The 19,923-nt window shown below is 34.5% G+C and overlaps 1 protein-coding gene across 2 annotated transcripts in view; it reads left to right on the top strand.

Moving 5' to 3' along the window:
• The window catches only part of SCD1 (stomatal cytokinesis defective / SCD1 protein (SCD1)), a 329,677-nt gene that overhangs the window by 82,519 nt on the left and 227,235 nt on the right, over positions 1-19,923 (top strand). For both annotated transcript variants that reach the window (XM_089807297.1, XM_089807298.1), the window contains exons 9-17: positions 14,949-15,003; positions 15,109-15,192; positions 15,622-15,817; positions 16,235-16,364; positions 16,631-16,697; positions 16,805-16,849; positions 17,262-17,337; positions 17,528-17,601; positions 17,681-17,731. In XM_089807297.1, the coding sequence (XP_089663423.1) occupies positions 14,949-15,003; positions 15,109-15,192; positions 15,622-15,817; positions 16,235-16,364; positions 16,631-16,697; positions 16,805-16,849; positions 17,262-17,337; positions 17,528-17,601; positions 17,681-17,731 (778 nt within the window). The remainder of the gene's footprint in view (positions 1-14,948; positions 15,004-15,108; positions 15,193-15,621; positions 15,818-16,234; positions 16,365-16,630; positions 16,698-16,804; positions 16,850-17,261; positions 17,338-17,527; positions 17,602-17,680; positions 17,732-19,923) is intronic.

Raw genomic sequence — 19,923 nt, 5'->3', positions numbered from 1 at the left:
ATTAAATATACTAACCAATGATGATTAACTATAGAGACATGTCTCTTCATGAGACATGTCTCCTCTTTCTCATATTTATATGAGAAGAAAATCTGCAATTGGAACACATCAATAAAATTGGCAATGCTACTACATTTGTAGAAACGATCCTAGAAAATCAACACTTAGCAACAATTTTCCTTCATCGATAATCTCCCCTTTTTGGAACATTGGAATTTTAAGTGCCAACTTTGTAAAATACTAAAAATGACTTATGGGAGCATAATGCAAATTGATAAGAGGTTTGAAAACTGACAAAAGAGAAAGAAGATGAGAAAGACATGAATAGGAAATTGAAGGGTAACAAGGTTGCTCCTTAAAAGAACAAAGGAAAGCTCCTTGCATATGCTTGGTTTATGTTTTGGAATACATTTCTCTCTTGGAGAGTTCTGGAAAGCTTCAGCTTTCAGTAGGTTTGAGGACAAAAACCCTCGAGCTTGGAGACAGTGCATGGAAACCTATTGTCAGTTGAAAACATCACACATGTAACAAGCTATTTTTCCATGGCCAAATTAAACTATTATTTCAAATATGATACATCTATATTCATAACAGAATGACATAATGACAGTTATAACAGCTACTTCATATGTTCATTGAAAAAGAAATTTAACGAACTTATCCTGATATTGCAATTCATTGTTAAAGGAGAAACAATAACGAACTAATCTAAGTTTACATGAAATATAGTTATAACTATCATATCCATTTCATTTCCATTTCTGAATCAATCTTTCTAACGATAGCATAAGGAAATAACAGAACTATTTTACATGATTACATAATCATATGTCAAATGATAAACTAAATACAAAAAGAAATAAGTACCAGATCTATCGTTTTATATCTTGATATGATGAACCTTCAAAAGCATATTTGCTGATGTGCAAACATCATGATATCTACCTTGCACGCATCTACTGAGCTTCTGGACGCACTAGGCATTTGCACGCACCAGCCTCCATATCCACCTTGGGCCAGGATGAATTGGTATCTTAGTAGAAACATTGTCCTTTATTTGTTGTTTTATGTTTCTTATCCACTATATTGTTATTTGTTCTTTTTGTCCAATTCTTTATTGTTGTTATTTAAATTTCTTTTGCCTTCCATTCTGAAATACTTGTGTTAAAATACCACTTCATTTTTATCTATATAAATATGCCAATTAGATTATATAATACTGTTCATTTTGGTATATATATATATATATATATATATATATATATTAATATTCATGAAATACACATTTTCTTTCTGAAATATTCATATTTTACTTGATTCTATCCCTTTCAATATGCAATGTATGTGATAGCTAGAATTTTGTGTACTTAGTCTCGACGACTTCCTTGATCTGTGCATACTTTTCCACCCTTGGAGTAATAATTGCAGAAGACCTAGTTCGGTTTTTCTCCAGCTTACATCATTGACTTTTCTCTTGTTTATTATGATTCGATGCGACGCTCCCTGTCACCATGTACATTTGTCCCCAATCTTCTCTTTGCCCTTATTAATTGTAGGTCTGTCTAATTCTTTATTTTATTCGTTTTGGTTGCTGGTGTTTTGTTTTGGCGTCTGTGATGAGTAAATTCAATTACATAAAGATGGTGTTGTCTTGCATTTTGTCACCACAAAATGTAGGTAACAGTACGAAACTTTTCAACTTAGTTTCACATTTCTCTGAGTTTAGTTCATTATTTAATTGGTTAGTATTGAATCTTGATCAATCAGTCGACCCCAATTATATAATAAGTCCTCGTATTGAAGGCTTTCGTCAAGTTTTTTTAGTTTTTCTATTTGCTGAACCTATGCTTTATTTTTGAAGCTTTCAAAGTCCTTTTTATCGTTTTTGAGTGTGTGTTTGTTAGCTTTTGGTCTTTGGGTTTTGCTCAAATCATTGCTTTCGTTTTTCCTTTTGATTCGATCTATCTTAGGGCTCAACCGAAGTTGGCAATCAAAAGATATGATCATTTTAGTGCCCAAAAGGTGGACTCTCTAGGTGCAATTGCACGATTTAAAAATATAACATAAATCCACTTTATGTAATGTTTTAAAGTTACTTATCATTTAAATTTATCACTTAAGTGATTATAGTGCACTTAATGTTATATTTTCATGTTTTGTTGCTTTTTAAATTTTTCACTTAAGTGACTTTATTAACTATATAGTTTGATTTAATTTTGGGGTTACTTTATGTTCTAATTTAAAACATCTAAGTAAATATTACTTTTTGAATGATATTTGCACATATTTAATAAATTATATTGTGTAAATATTATTTTTGACCCAATTAAGTGATATTTCTTGAAAAATCAATTAAACATGTGCTTAATTGATCACTTAAGTTGTGCAAACTTGTCTTTTAACCCATTTGCATGTAAAATATGCAAATGTTTGTAGAGAATGCGTTTTAGAACAAAAGGCATGTAAATGCCTTTAACTAAAAATATGCAATGAGCCTTCTAGAGTGAGCAATGCATATTCAAGTTTTTAAAATATGCAATCACTCTTCAAGAGTGTGTTTTGCACAACGTGGCTTATCAATTTCATATTTTTAAAATATGCAAGTCTCCTCCGATAGTGCATTTTGCACCTTGAGGACATATGACATATTTTTAAAATATATAATGACACTCTAAGAGTGCATTTTACATGCGTAAGCCATATGATATATTTTCAAAATGTGTAATAGCACTCCAAGAGTTTGTTTTTGACCAAATACATATTTTAAAACATGCAAACACTCCTCAAGAGTGTGTTTGGCATGAAAGGAAAAAGACATGTATTTTAAAACATGTAATCTCTCCTAGGGAATGTGTTTTGCTTGCATTTCATGCATTTGCAAAAGGTGACCCTGAATTTGAAGATTCAATCTTTGTCCAAGAACACATTTTCCTTCAAAAGTGCTTAGATCTACCCATATAATGGCTTGAAATCCATTACAAGGGGGGCGTTTTGAGTTTTAATACATACACATGCATTTGGGGGTCATGATTTTGCATATCCAAGACAAAAATGACTCAGATTTTTGCATTTTTGAGCCATGTTTTGGTGAAAAATGCCCAAATTCGGGGCGATTTTGATGACGTTTGGGCTCAAATAGAAGTCGTTTCGAGGTTTGATCCATATATTTGCTATTGAAGAACACATTTTTGCCTTAGATGCAAAAAATGCTTCATTTCATGCCTTCTATGAATCACATTTTTGCTAAAAACGCCTAGAGGTTTGAGGTTTTATCCATTCTTTTGCATTTTGGAGTCACGTTTTTGCATTTGTGTCCATGTATACGCATTTGAGTCCATGTATATACATTTGGGGAAGACACATTCCCAAATAAAAAACGACTCAAATACATGCATTTTGTTAGCCACGTTTTTGAAAAAACGACCTAGTTTTTTGCATGTAAAGGGCACATTTTTGTTACAAACACAAAAAAAATGACATTTCCAACCCATATGTTTGGATCAGTAGAGGTCGTTTTTTAGTTTTAATGCATGCTATTGCGTTTGGAGATCACATTTTTGACATTCTCATGCCAAATATGATCATTGAATGCTCATTACTTGCAAGTGTGGAAGAAGTCAAATAGTTGTTTGTAAATCTGGATTTGGAGGAGAATTGGTCTTCAAGTCTATGATTTCTTCTATTTTGGCTCTTTGATCTCCACGTAAGTGGACATTTTCAAACCATGCTTATCAATTCATGCTTATCTTTCTATTTCCATGCATATTATGGCTTGTTATTGCACACTTGTTCATGGATGTGCCATGAAAAGAGCATTTTGCCTTTAGATATGATGAAAATTCTCATTTTCACACTTTTGGATTTTCGCCAAACTCGAAATTTGAATTTGCACTGGAAAGTGACTTGCTTGTTGGCATGTTTGAATCTAAGACCAAAGGTATGTGTTTGTTTTGTGCTTGTTTTCATTGGTTGTTTTTTTTTTTTTTCGTTTTTCTTCTTGTCGAAGAAATTGCAAGTTCTTTCTCAAGAACTTATGAGTTTTTACCCCCATTCCATCTCTTCACCCTTTCATGCAAGTGCATCGTTTCATCCCACCTCCATCATTACATGCCATAGCACATTGATTCTCATTCTCCACATGCAATTACATGTAATCTCACCCTCCATCCGCATTTACATGCAATCTCATCCTTTGTTCCCATTTACACGACATTTCTATCTTCCAAACCTAAATGCATGTTCGTTTTACATGTAATTCACTTTACGTGTAATGACATCCAGAGAACATGTTTTTTGACTAATGGTCACACTTTTAAAGTCAAGTTATCATTTGCACACATTCCCATGTGCGTAGCCTTCATTTCTCAAGGCATCTTTATAAGAACTCATAATTTTCCCATATGCATTTACATGCCATCCATCTTCCTAAGCCCTATTTTAGCCCTCCGCATGTACTTTCCATATCACATCCAATTCATTACATATGTTCCATGAGTATCTAATCAATACTCCGAATATACTGTTCCTCAGAGATCCATTTTGCCAATATTTCCATGGAGTCAGAATGCATATCTTCCAATGATGGATTCAATATTGAAACTTTCATGTTGCAGCAAATCAAGATATGCCAGAATTTTTATAAAGATTGAAGACATCTAGTAAACAAGCGGTAATTCATTTGGTCTCCATTTTCCCAATGGTTGTCAGAGAACCTATGTTTGTGTGGTAATGTGCCAAGCACTTTGGTTCAAAAAAAGAAGTTAAAGGTGTTGGTAGAAAGTTGTTTCGAGTTTACATTTGGACATTGTCGAGAAGGTCTTCAAAGTGTCAGAGACTCCATAATGTGCCAATCTACAAAAGAGAAGTCATGACAATTGTTGAACGAGGAAAAGCTTGATTACATCAAGTTTTCAAAATAACAACTAGAAACTCATCAAATAGAATGCAGTGGCGCAAAATACAAGAATTCCTGATCCCACGATCATCATGGAGTGCAAGGTTTGTGCTAATAGTCTACAGGATTGATTCATTTGGATTAAATAGTTTCAACATTCTCTTCAAATGTTTTCCAACTTTGTAGATGCAGAAGATGGATTGCATGTAATCCCATCGCATGTAACTAAAATACATGTAATCACATGTAATTCAATTGCATATTCTTATGATATGTAATCCAATAATTTCTCATCTATTTTGACCAAGTCAAATTTGGTTGAATTGCTCCCACTTTTTATGCAACTTTTTTTTGAACTCCTTTGCCTGTAGAAAGGAGTGCCCTCTCATTGTAAAAATCATCTTTTGTTGTATGCAAGAAAGCTCTGCCAAACTTGTGCAAGCATAACTTTGATTGTGTAGTACGAATTTGGGAGAAAAGTGAATAAAAGAGGCAATTGGATTCAAAGCTTTTATTGGAAGCAATTGTGATAGAGCAAATTAGAAACTTTGACTGTAGTTTGTGCCTATTGACTTTGATTCATGTTATTATTATGTTTTCAATAATAAAGCATAGTGAGTTAAGGAGCAATTGGAGCCGAAGCTTTGACTTGGAGCGGTTGTGGTAATACATAGACTACAAGATTTGACTGTAGCTTGTGTTACCATCTCAAGTTCAAGAATTTTTTTTTTAATATTCCCCTACTTCTAGAAGTCTTTAAGCGCTAATTGTAGAGGCTTTTCTTATAGAATAGATTAAAACAGGGTCTAGAGCCAAATTGGTACGCTTTCAACTAGCCTTTGAGTTAGTGTTGGTTTATTGGTATCCTCGTTTACAACTTTAGATTAAAGTGTAGTTAGAGGCTTCATCTTGCCCATAACTCACTCCGCGGGTAAGTGGATTCTTTTCTAAAAGCTAAAGAGGAATGAATATTGGTAATATTCTTTCAAATCTCTCAACTTCTTCCTTACCTTGAGTTGATCCAAGGAATGGTGAGAAGGCAAAGCCCCGTTTAAGGGAGGAGTGACTGTCTCGCATGCTATTACCGGTCTACCTATTTTGCAACTAAATTTTACCCAAACTGTCGGTTGCAAAATATCCATCCAACAGATGGAACAAAAGCCTTATTCTTATTTCCATCCCACATGTATGTTTGGCCTTTTTAAATGATCGCACAACTATCGTTGATGATGATGCCTATTTTGTTCGTTGTCTAAAATATAATCTTCTTTGTCATTTTCTTATACATTGCTTGTCTTTATCTTTCTCAAATATGGATTGGAAATAGTTCCTTTTGTATGTCCCTTCGTCTATCATGCAAGTTACTTTAGATGGATACTCTCTAGTCACTGAGACTTCCTTCCCTTCGCCTCTCTGTATTTCCTTTTTGTGAGTCAAATGCTCTTTGCTGATTTCTTGAGGGAATCATGGATTGCTCTAGATATATCATGCAATCTTCATTCTTTTGAAGTTTAATCTTGAGCTCAATTCATATTGTTTTCGATTATTCTTGTACACTTATTTTGCTGTCAATCCTTCATTGTTTGTGTATGGCACTTGTCCTCTCTCAAAAGTTATTTCTTCCTGTTTCATTCCCTACTCTATCGAAATGATTTTATATACATTATAGACATTGGCTCGTGGAGGGTTGCAACTTTAAATGTAAGAGATATGTCTTTCTTAAATGCATTTATAAATTTTACGTATTTATAATAACTATTATCAATTATTATTTATTCTGAATTCATTTAATATCATTGTTTGTTTATATTAAAATTATATCTAATTATTATTTATTTTATTTATTAGTTCCAATATTTTACTTTTATATGATAATACATTTTAATGTTAACTATTATGTTAATATTTAATTATAAATGTACTGTGTATTTATTTGTCTATTAAAACTAATATTTAATTATTTAATTATTATTAAAATTCTATTTGGGTGGGGACATGACACTATGCGTGCCACAAACTCTCCTTCAAACTTCTTTGAGTAAGGTGATTGAAGCTAATCTAGGCTCACAAACATTTGTTTCAAAGACAATATTGTTTTGATAATATATTGCAACGTAAAGACAACCGTTGCAAACCTTGTGACAATGGGTCTCCTGAAATCTTTCTATTCAGTGTAGAATCTCACCAAATTTAGAACCCAAGGGTGATTATAGATAAACTTGGTGATTTACCTTGCATCTTCCACAGTTGGAGTCACCCAATCAAGTTTCCCTGTCCTCCAAAAGAAGGTCAAGGACATGTGCTGTACAAGGTGACCAAAAAAGAGTGGAGTGCCTCTTTTGGAGGATTCTACTTGGCATATTAGTATTCAATAATTAGTTTCTAACTTTCCGTATTTTATGTCAAACTAAATTAAATAATACGATACAATTAGATTCATTATTCATACGCAACATAAAAAATTTAGATTACATGTTGCCGCATTATTTGTGATGATTTGCACCACATTCTCTACTCCCACCGCCATGACAACATTCTCCTACCCAATGTGTGTGCATTTTTGACCTTATTGGAGGCATCAACAGATTCCAAAATACTACATCATCTTTGCAAGCAACCAAAAAATTAATAATGCTTCTATTCTTTCCATCTGTCCACCCATCAGATAGAATGTTGCAGACATATTACTTCCACTTTTTTTTTTTGTTCTTTCACTAGTGCTCTTGCCCTATCATCCACATTCACAAGCAACCAACGAAATCAAAGTGAAATCAAGTCTTAGTAGACAATTTTGATTTAACAAATAGGAAAAAACAATTAAAACATAAAAATGTATGTTAAAGTTATGGTAGCGTAGGTCAAAATTCAAGGACTGATTTGATAAATCTGTATACATATGTGCACCAGTTCATCATATGAACTGGTATACATGCATACACATATACAATCAGTACTGTTATTGACATAATCAGAACAGTTATTGCCATCTACGAAATAGCTCTTGAAATTGACCAAATTATCATCATCAAATTAAGTACGAGTTTTGAAGAATTCATTGTTTTTGATCATGTTTGATCAAGCAAACAAATCGTGGTTATGATTATTTATTCCAGATCGAAGTTTGCAAATGATTAGTTTAACCTAATCACACCCGATTAGGATTGGGTCCCTTGGTAATTGCTCTTAACTATCAAACCACATCTCTTCATGAAGAGAAATATGGTGAATAGACTTGACCATTTATGATTGTGTCCCTTGGAGCAAATACAAGATAAGGATCCAAACAAGAGATATGACAATTGAAATCAATAAATGTCCTACCTCTTGTGGATCAAATACCTGCAATTCTGATTTAGACCTGTGAATTTATAATAAGTATTTTTCTATATCGATTGAGCATTTTAACATGGTATCAGAGCAGGTCATGCGACTTATCAGTTCGATATAGTGATCTGGTAACAAAGCATGTTGTGATTGGGATTATCGGTGTGAATGTTAAATGGTCCACTAGATGGAGATTTGGTCTTGTGCATATTTTTCTCAAAAATTACAATCAAATCAATAAAATAGCAGATCGACATATATGAAGTGACATGCGACTGAAGTCAGAGAGATAACCAAAGTTAGATCAACTGATACAAACAAGGATACAAGTAGATTAATATAGGTAGAGTGATATACATATATTCAAGGACAGATCAATTCATGTATATAGTGTAAGAGTAAAGTTCGATACATATGCAGAGATATGTATGTACAGAAAGAGTCCTGTAACAGATCAAAATGTATAGATATATAAAGATCTTTATAATAAAAGATAATTAGGTTTCATAATAGATCAATATATACTTATTGGGTTGAACATTTTCAGAGATAGATCAATATCATATCAGGTGAATCATCACATATGTATCCAAATGCATATTAATTAGTAAAGGTTTCATGATATCTCTGGTCATGGCAAGCTTTCATATTCTCATATCAGAGGGTTCAAGAGGCTTGCAACCAACAATGCAGTTTGAAAATGGTGTCGTATCCTTTCAGTTTTGGAGGCAAATGCCCTAACATTACCAATTGTCCTGGTGACAGTAGTAATGCCGTTAAAGGATTCCAAGTGGAAAATATTACAAGCTATGGATTACGTATCAGCCATGGATTTCAGTACCATGACCAATCTTCGTGAGTTCCAAGGCCATTATGCTCTCATGACTTGAAATATTTTGCTAGTTAAGGATTGCCCAAAGCTAGGTTCCTTATATGATTGCCCTTTCAATCTTAGCTTATTGGCCAATTGTCTTTCTGATGAAGAAAAACATAGCTGAAATTCTTCCAACTGTAGTTGTCTCCTCAGAAATGGAACATATCATTTATATAAGTGGAAGGACCTTGACAACGATAAGTGCAATACGTTTCTTAGCCATATTGTGGTCGATAAGGACAATTCAGAAATTTTAGTAGATCTCGGATGCTGGATTAACGACAACTTTTCTGCAAATTTGCGTAGCTATGTTTGTTGAGATGGAATCGCAGTCAAATTGTTGCTTATTTCCATCTGTGTTGTTACATACTTCAAACAAGGTCGGAAAATTCCCTGTCAGTCAAAGCATGCACCAAACATAACTCTTCATGCATCCATCTTTTAAAGGTTATATGGAATATATTTGTCGATCATGTTGCCAAAGATGAACAATGTGAAAGTATGTCACACTTATATGATTATTCAGAGCAATTTATTTGTTTACCCTAGCATATAGATCAAACAATTGCTACAATTGATGACCTGCATATTGTTGGTAAGAATACCCAGGTTAGTACTTTGATGATCGCTCCAAGTGAAAGATATTGCTGAAGACGGATTAAATTACTAGTGTCTTCCAAATGTCATACTTGGTATCATCGACTCATCACACTTTGTAATAAGGATAAAAGTTATTAATATCCGAGTTGAATGCAAGACGATTGGAGCCTGGATTATATTCCAGTCTTACCTAGGGAGGATGTAGCATGTTGTGCTTGTGATTGCATGAACATTTTCTATAAATCAAGAAACCCCATTGACTAAAGCAATCATGCTTCCGCAAATCTTGGAGACTTGAAGATTATTTAACGAAAAATTTGGTCGAGGCATAGATTGCTTCCTCTATATAAATATTACCATGGACAATTTGGACCGTTTTTAAATCTATGTCACTTTGTGTATTTTGTTCTTGGGTATCGACTACTTGAACGAAATGGCCTCCCCATCTATCGTAACTTGGTTGTGTGCTGGTTATGCAAAGTTTTAATGTCCTATCCAAACATACCAATCCAAAAGCACCGCAGATCCTTGACTCTACTCTATGGAGCTATAACAAAGTATTTTGTTAGAACTTTGCATTCTTGACAATTGTAAGTGGCTTTTGAACACGTAGAAGGGTTGAGATATCACAAAGTACAATACCTTTGTCATTTCTGACCAATGGAGCAAATTCTGGATTGAATTTGGAGTCCATTACCTTCATAAGTAGAAGGAATTCATTCTCATCAAAAAGAGAAAATATACTTTCAAGTTAGAGTTGTGTGATTATAGAGAATGCCATGATTGGAGACTTGTTTGAATTTACACACCTAATGGATGAAATTGTAATGGGCATATTATGGTCTCAAGGATGTCAAGAAAGCTCTGAAAGTGGGGATTTTACATTGTGGGGGGAAATAATAATCAATGTTACATTCCCATTTGAACCATCCTTGAAGCTGAGATGTCTCTCAAATTATTTGAGAATGACGTACTTAAATTGTTTCATAAATACTTAAATGGAGTCATTTTCTGTTTAGATGGACCTTCATTGGAGCAACTTGTATCAAAGATATTGATGTGCAAATAAGTATTTATTATCCGTGAATATTATGTTTATTTATTTATTGTAGTCACTCTTTGTATTTCTACATGTTCTATAAAGAACTATTTGCCTTGATCTTTTTCTTTGTCTCCAAGGATGTTCTTATAGGAAAAGAAGAATGGTGCATTAGGTATGCTACCGAGGCATTGTAGAGGACTCAATCTTAGGACTGTAGCTCCAAGGTGTTTTTTGGATCTTAGTCATATGTTGATCATGCTAGAAGATGTGAGTCAATTAAAGAAATTTATCATTCTATGACAAGAGGGAGCAACTAGAGGATCTAATTCAATTGATCTTTGAGGAGAGATGGATACTCAAAGGCTTACAGTCATGGGACTAAGATGATAGCATTACAGTAAAGCAACTTTGGACGAGGAGGTCAAGAAGTTGATGAATGTACTTGGAGCTTTAGTAGGAAATCAAATTAGCATGAATGCTTGTTGCAGTTAAATTTGAGGATAAATCCACAATTTATTACATTCGCTTAGGTTAATATGGAATCAGACAAGTACATGTGTGTTTTGGGAAATTGCTAATATAAATAATAAATCATGTAATGAATGATGAGTCCCTTGGAACACGATATTTTCCATGATTGGAGTATATGAATAGGATATGCCTCTATGAAAGAGGGAGCAACCCATGGATCTACATTTTTTAACATCCAATGATATTGATTTAGAGGGAGTAGACCATGTCGAGACGTTCTCTTGAACTTTCAGTTGAGGTACATTATCACTGAAGAACATACGGCTGATATTCTCACCAAGTCTCATACCGAAATAAAGTTTGTGCATTTGGAGTTGTAAAGAATGAAGCCATTGTTGAGAGGGAGACTTAGCCTTAGTGATTTCTTTAAATATCATTTATTGGATTCTTCTCTATAAGAGAGACTTAATGTAGAACTTGTGTTCCACTCTTTGGGAGTAGTTGTGATAGATCCACCCTCTGATATGGTTCATGGTGGATGTCATGTGTGTAATGCCATGACAACACCATGTGAGAGAATCCGTGGCGACTCTGTGTAAACTCCGTTGTCATATGTGTGACTCTATGACTTTATGGCCCTCGTGTACATTACTGAAAGGTGACGATCTTTCTGATAATATACACTTGTATACAACATTGTAAGGTGATGGCTGTACAATGTTCATTATCATGACGAATATGATGTTGACTTGATATTCATGGAAATGTCTTGATAGTTAATATCTCTTAGACCTACTGATATATATATATATATATATATCATGTTGACTTGATATCAATTGTATATCAATATGCTCTTTGCGAGATAATCATGGTGGATATTATGTGAGGTAAAATCTGTGGACATGCCATGATAAGTTATGGTAGACATCATATGACGCGATGTCAGTGCACATACCATAACTAGGTTATGCAAATATCATGTGACTTGAGATTTTGTATACTCCTTGATATCACGTGTTAGGTGATGTCTAAACCAATTCATACCTAGTCATCTTCCCTAGCTAAGAGGGAGTGTTAAAGATATGGTAGTGTCGGTCAGAATTCAAGGATCGATCTGATAAATTTGTATAGGTACGTGCACCAGTTCATCATATGAACTGGTATTGATGCATACACATACATACATAAGCAGAACTATTATTGCCATCAACGAAATAGCTCTTTAAATTACCAAATTATCATCATCAAACTAGGTATAAATTCTGAAGCATTCATTCTCTTGGATTATCTTTGCTCAAGCAAACAAATCGTGGTTATGATTGTTTATTCTAGATCGAAGTTTGTAGATGATTAGTTTAACCTAATCACACCCGATTAGGATTGGGTCCCTTAATAAATGCTCTTTAATATCCAAATGTGTCTCTTTATGAAGAGACATATGGTGAATAGACTTGATTGCCTATGATTGTGTCCTTTGGAGCAAATATAAGATAAAGATCCAAACAAGAGATATGACCATCGAAATCAATAAATGTTTTGCCTTTTGGGGATCAATATGTATAATTGTGATTTAGACTTGTGAATTTATAATCAATATTTTTCAATACTGATTGAGCACTTTAACAATGAACTCAAGCGGATTTCAATTATTTACCAACCTTTCACTCAAATCCTTGCGGGAAGGGACCTTGTAGCCTTTTCCCGAAATTGTCATTGTGGCAACCAAATTCAGCCGATAGGGACTATCAGCCACATTCATTGGGATTATTTGAAAAACCAAAAATCTGCACATGCAATATCAGTTTTCTCATGCACCTCCTTGTTCAATCCTGTGGTCTCTGATGATGGTTGTGCTCCAGGTGTGTTCTCGGGCACAAACTAACTGCCTATCCGTGATGCTGATGGTGGTGAAGAACAAGGTACTTTAATAGAGGGAGAGGAAGCAGAAGTAGTAAAAGAGGCACTCTATTTGCAGATCCACAGACCACGAGGGGCCCACTATGTTTTCAAGTGCTATTTCTTCTTCTTCAACGTCAATAAGACCACCTTGAGTTTCAGCTATATCTGCGCTCACATCTTATCTTTCCCTTCGGATTCAATTTTTTCTCTTCACCAGCTGCAAGTAGGCCATTAAATCTTTTTATTTCTACAGTAGCTTTGTCACGAGGATTTGAATCATGTCCCTTTATGCTTGCAAGGTGGCATTTGAGGCTGTTTATGTCTCCAAAAATTTCTTTTTCACATTGAATGCATATCACCTTCCCAGGCTCATCTGGAGCTTCATAGGCATACCTCCATGTCGTATCTCATGCATTTCTAAGCCGGGTGCCTATATATCCAGATGGGCATGGTGTTAGTGGTCACATTTCCTCTAATTGCCATGCTTATTTAATGCTTAATTGCTGCTCTACATGTAGAAATTTAAAACACATTAATTTTTTAGAAAAATAATTAAAACAAAATTGGAACTTAGAAATAAAACTATGTAAATTAGTTTGCTTATTTGTAGACATCATTCAAAGTTAAACATTAACTACATAAACTGCTAGGGTTTGTTTAAAAAAAAAAACCTACACATTCTTCAAAAAAATAGCGATAGATTAAAAAAAAATGTCAAAAATAGTGTTGAAATGTCTTCAAATGATTTAAATTCATTTCTAACTACTTAAGAATGAATTTGAATTCGTTTACATGCAAGAAAAAAGCAATAAAATGTTTTTTAAAGGTATAAAACTGAACTTATCAAACCTCCCTGGGAATGAGATTTTTCTTCCCAACCAGCTGAAATCCGCTTGAAATCCACTCGAATTCACCTTCAATAGCTTGCAAGCAGCTAACAAGGGCTTCAAAGCCTTTTTTCTCCTCTACTCAGACCTCAAACTGCGGCTAAAGAAAACTGACATTAAAAATGGCATTTTCTCCTTTTTCTGCTGCCAGTCTGCCATGGGCCAGTTTTTTTACAGACTCTCTGAGTTTGTGTAGAAAACTCTTCAATTACTTGGCGAGTTTTCTGCAAAAACTCTGAGTTTTATGCTTGCTGAGTCGTGAAAAAACACGGGGAGTGTTTAGAACTCGCCGAGTTTTCCATCTATTGTCCTCATTTTCATTTTATATAGCTATACAGTGAAGGTTGAGTTACTGTCTGAGATAACTCTACTGAATTGAGGCAGCTTTCATGCTTCCGAACTCAGATTTTGTATTTTAATTCCATATTAGCAGTCTATTTCTCATTCAAAATTTTGCCTCTCTATGAAGCCTATTTTAAGCATTTTTCCCAATTGGAGGTGCCAAACTTGGAATTAATTTTTTTTCTTACAATGAAAGATATACGGATTTAAAATTTCATTCGTTTGTGAAATTTCAGGCCGGCTATACATTTCTTGCCCGCTCTTATTCTTGATGCCTGCTTATTTTCATTTTCTGAGTTCATGCAGAGTTCAGCTTTTGCTAGGATGTTTTTATGCTGTTATGCATGCCATTAAAAAAAGTACAATAGTTGCATTTCTGATAAGAATCCCTAGCATCAGTGATAAGTCCCTTTATGCACTTATTTAAATTTTGATCCGTTGAAAGAAATATTTTACAATAATCTTTTAGTCAATGTGGAAGAAGCATTTCATTGTAATAGCTAAGATATTTGTTGTTTAACTACTGTCTTCAATGTTGCTGTTTTGCTTTTTCCAATTTGTTTTATGAACCGATTAAAATTTAAAACTGAACTGGCATGGTGCTGATTGCAGGCTTATATTTTTAAAGTGTTTTGCTTCAATTCTTGGTGGTTATAGAAACTTTGTGGTGAGTTATTTTAAATAATCAACCCAAAACTTAAAAGTGGATATGGTATACAATGTGAAGGCATATTTTGTTCATTTAATGGTGTATTTAGACATTTTTTTGTAGGAAAATACAGCAGCACGAGTGTTCAACACACAGGCTTTTCTGAAGAAGAGATCTCGAATGACCAATAAACCTTCTGAACCCATGGTGAATATTGAAAGTTAAATACGAAGCTTTGTTTGCATAAGAGTGAAATTATTGGAGGGTTATGAGGTGATACTGATAGCTGTGCACATTTCATGTTTGGCTTCTCAATGTTTACAAGGGGAATTGTTTGAAGGATGCTTTTTAATAAGTAGCATGTGATTAGCAATATGCATTGCATTCATTCTTTCAAGATGTTGGTTCTTGAGGCCTTACATTTTAAACATTGTATTTATGCTGGACTTCAATGGCTTCTAATTGTTCTCCCAAACCTAGTTGAAAGGATAAAGCCAAACTACTTAGTTTCTGTTTCCCTTCATTAATCCATAAGGTGACATGTATTTGGTGTACTTTTGTTGTTCATGGATTTCACACTATCATCATTTAAACATTTTAGTTTAATTTGATGCCATACCTTGATTTTGCTGGCAGGTAGCACAATTTCTAGATACCCAGGGTTTCTTCGAATTCCTGGAGAGAGGCCATGGATCAGAAGAGCATGGGCTCAATCTTCTGGACAAGCTGCAAGATGCATTAGCTAGAGGCCAAAACCCTTACTCTGTGCTTCCGGTGGCCACAAGTGAACTGGAGATTTTAACTATAGAGGAATTACCTAGTGGAAATGCAGGTGGGCATGGATTCTGCATTACTTTTGCATGCCATTCCACCAGAAATGATGTTAAGGATGTGATCATTGTACCTATTTTTATGCATAGTATGGCCTTCTTAAGAATAATCCATGCCACAAGTAGAGTACTAGATAGTCTATCATGAATTGGGAAGTATCCTAGACTGTCTCGCATAGTACAATTTAAGTTATAAACATAATGTAGGAAATCACTTTAATTGCTGCTTACATTTCATTTACTGATTTTAAGCTGCTTCTCTGAACGTATGAGAAGACTTGATAATGCCTGGTTTGCTATCTTGAGGTTTCATAGGAACATGCTTCATACTATTGTAGGGCAGAATGAATTTGAACAAAAATGCTGGAGATAGTTACCATCAAATGTAAAATAGTTGTCCTCAATCTTTTTGTGTGCAGATTCAAAGGCTCCATATTGTTATGACCGTTTTCCAATTAATACTAGGACTCAAGAACAGGAAGAAAAGCGTAAAACAATTCTAGCTGTTGCAAGTGCTACATTGGAACATCCAGCAAGGCACTTGCTATCGTATGTATTCATATCTTGTCAAGTGTACAATATATTACTCATGTTTGTGTGAGCTAAGTTCACAAATGATGTTTGGCAAGTCATCAATTTTCATGGTAGATGGCAGGTCTTCTCTTTTATAGCTGACAAGTCATCACCACTCTTTGGCCACGGGGATACTTAATTTGTTTTCTCTCTTTCTTGCATATCTCTGTCAGTTGCATTCTAATTATTCATCAATGTAAGAAAATTTTGGAATAATTGTTTTTCCTTTCCATCTTTTCCAGTCCAACACCATCACTAACCAGACGAGATTTCCCCAAAGCGGAGAGTCTCAGCCCAAGGGAAAGAGCTGTAAGGCTGTACCTATAAATTTTGGTCTACAATTTTGGTTTGAATATTTCCGTATTTAGTGATTATTTTTCTGTGTATGGTATATTAATTAATAAGATTCTTTGCAGGCAGAGAGAGAGCGTATGGTTCTCGACATAAAAGTCAAGCTACAGGTACAGTTACACATCCATCCGCATCCTCTATAATGCGTAGTTTCAGTTGGCTTGTATTTGACCATGTTTGGCAACTTAAGCATTTGATTTGATTCAGAATGTTTGGTATTTCATTTTCTTTTGTATACTTCAATATAGGCCAATTACCAACCTTTAAATCAATTTGTGCTTTTTAAATTTTTTTTCTATGGTAACCATGACAAAGGAACACAATTAATTCTTGATATTATTTTGAGAACATGCCATCAGCTTGTGGGTATTGCAGATTGCCATGCCTGTCTGATTTTTAAGAGGTTCTAGAATTGTTTTGCTCTTGCAAAATATATCTCTTTGAAGTGGATTTGAAATGGAATTTCACAATCAAATTTCATCTAAGTTACAGTGGATGCAATTTTCTTCATGATATTAATAGGGACTCTGGATGCGTCTCCTTAAGCTGGGCGCAACTGATGATCCTCTTTCTTCTTTTGAATATGGGACAATCCTGGGTATGTTTGATATGATATCTTTATTATATTTTATAGTTTCTTTTTAAAAATTGATTTTATATTTCACATTGATTTATTCTGAAGCTTCAAGTTCTACGTTGATGAACAATGAGTGTATGATCAACGTTGCTTTGCAAATTCTTGACATTTATGCACACACTGGAGATCTCATATTTCTTATTTATTTCAGCTCTAATTGAGTCAGACGCAGAAGGTATTGGTGGAAGTGGATTTGTAGAATGCATTAGGGAGCATATCCACACAGTAAGTATGAACCAGGACAATTGAGGGTATTGCTTATTTTCTATTCGCATGCTAATGAATGAATCTATGTTTTATGCAGGGATGGCAGTGCCGGTTGACAGAGGAACAGTTTATTGCAGTTAAGGAATTGGTAATATCTAAATTCCTAACCACTGTTAGATTTTTTGATGTGTCATAAAATAATACTGTGTCTGACTCCAAGTGGTGAATTGTCGATGGATAAAATTATTCATGAAGTATAACGCAATGATTTTAGAATGCATTATATTATGCATAGTGAACCAAAAATTGTGAAGTTCAGAAAATGCAGAAGGCCGTGTCAGGGAGCGGTGGAAACTTTAGGTTTTACATTTTGAGGAAACAATGGAATTTAAAAACTGGCAGAATAGGATACCATAAATGAGAGAAACATCCAATTTTTTTTTGCAAAGGACCTTGTGAACTTACATGTTTTTTGGAAGTGTCTGGGAACTTCTAGAAAGTGGGATCTAGATCCTATAAACTTCTGGGATTTAATGGAGGATGACTGAAAATTATTAAGACTTTGCAATCATGTACTACTAGTTTTGGCATTTGCAATTTTGTCCCTTCTTGTATGATGGAATTTCTGGTATGGCAAAAGGCTTTGGAATGCCAGAGCTGAGAAATGGGTGTAAGTCGATGTAGGACTCAATTTTCTGGATTCAAGTGATATATTCATTCCAATAGAAAGATTATATATGTAACATATTTGGTTGATATATCTGATGTTTAATTTCCTTAAAAAACTATTTGTGAGGATTTCTTTTAGCATGCTGCAACTGCATGAATTTATGAAAATGACAATGATTTAGAATGTATTTTAGAATAGGAGAGTGTTTATAGTGTGCAAATGTTTCTTACTTATTAATAAACAACCTAAAGAGAAAGATAAAAGGCACATAACACAAGTATTTTATCTTGGAAACTACGTTATGGGGAAATTTGGAAGGAACAGTTACACATGTTCTAGTTCTTGCTTTGTCCAATGAAGTCAAGACAAATAACTCACAGAAATATATAACAACAAACAAATAACCCTTCTCACATGCCCATGCACACGCACAAATCTTAAGAGTTATAGATTACTAAAAACAAATAACCTCTCTCTCTCTCTCTATATATATATATATATATCACTTACACATGTTGAAGACATGTTTACTACTTGTGGGCGCAGGGGCAATTTGTAGTAAATACAACCCAAACTTTTATTCCAAATTACAACTTAATGCAGTTACTGCAGATTAAGTTGTGAAACTAAAACATTGAATGAAGAATATAAGGCAAGCACCATGAGTAGGAAATTTCCACAGCAAGTCAAATTGTGATATTGCTATCAGGATTTAGCTGTGTGATTTTGAGTCAAACTCATTGACCCATGTTTCATGAGTAGTGATTCAACATGAATCCGTCTCTCATGAGAATAAATGGAACACTTAGCACTCATTGGATCTAGGTGATGCTCATAGGGGTGAAGCACCGGGACTTCCTGGGAGGTGATTTTGAGTCAAACTCATTGACCCATGTTTCATGAGTAGTGATTCAACATGAATCCATCTCTCATGAGAATAAATGGAACACTTAGCACTCATTGGATCTAGGTGATGCTCACAGGGGTGAAGCACCAGGACTTCCCGATTTTGAGTCAAACTCATTGATCCATGTTTCATGAGTAGTGATTCAACATGAATCCATCTCTCATGAGAATAAATGGAACACTTAGCACTCATTGGATCTAGGTGATGCTCATAGGGAGGTCCTGGTGCTTCACCCCTATGAGCATCACCTAGATCCAATGAGTGCTAAGTGTGAGGTCCTGGTGCTTCACCCCTGTAAGCATCACCTAGATCCAATGAGTGCTAAGTGTTCCATTTATTCTCAGAGATGGATTCATGTTGAATCACTACTCATGAAACATGGGTCAATGAGGTTGACTCAAAATCGCACAGCTAAATCCTGATAGCAATATCACAAGCACCATGAGTCCAAGAAACAAAACAAGAATGTGATGTGGAAACCCAACAGGGAAAATCCACGGTGAGAAATGATGCTAGGATCTATGGTGGGTGAATTAGTGGTAAATATAACCTAAAATTTTCATCTAAATTACAACTTTATGTAGTTACTTCAGATAACATTGTAAAACTAAAACATTGAATGAAGAATATAAGACAAGCACCACAAGCCCAAGAGACAAAACACAAGAATGGGATGTGAATGTTAAGTTTTAGCCCAGATAAATGATAAACACAAAAAGAAGAACAAAAATAAGAGCAAAATATGCAAAACATTTAGCCTAGG

The sequence above is a fragment of the Cupressus sempervirens genome, chromosome 10 (assembly GCF_028749045.1).
Source record: "Cupressus sempervirens isolate cs-2001-9-10 chromosome 10, ASM2874904v1, whole genome shotgun sequence".
Taxonomy (NCBI): Eukaryota; Viridiplantae; Streptophyta; class Pinopsida; order Cupressales; family Cupressaceae; genus Cupressus; species Cupressus sempervirens.
This window is presented reverse-complemented; position numbering and strand designations above follow the sequence as displayed.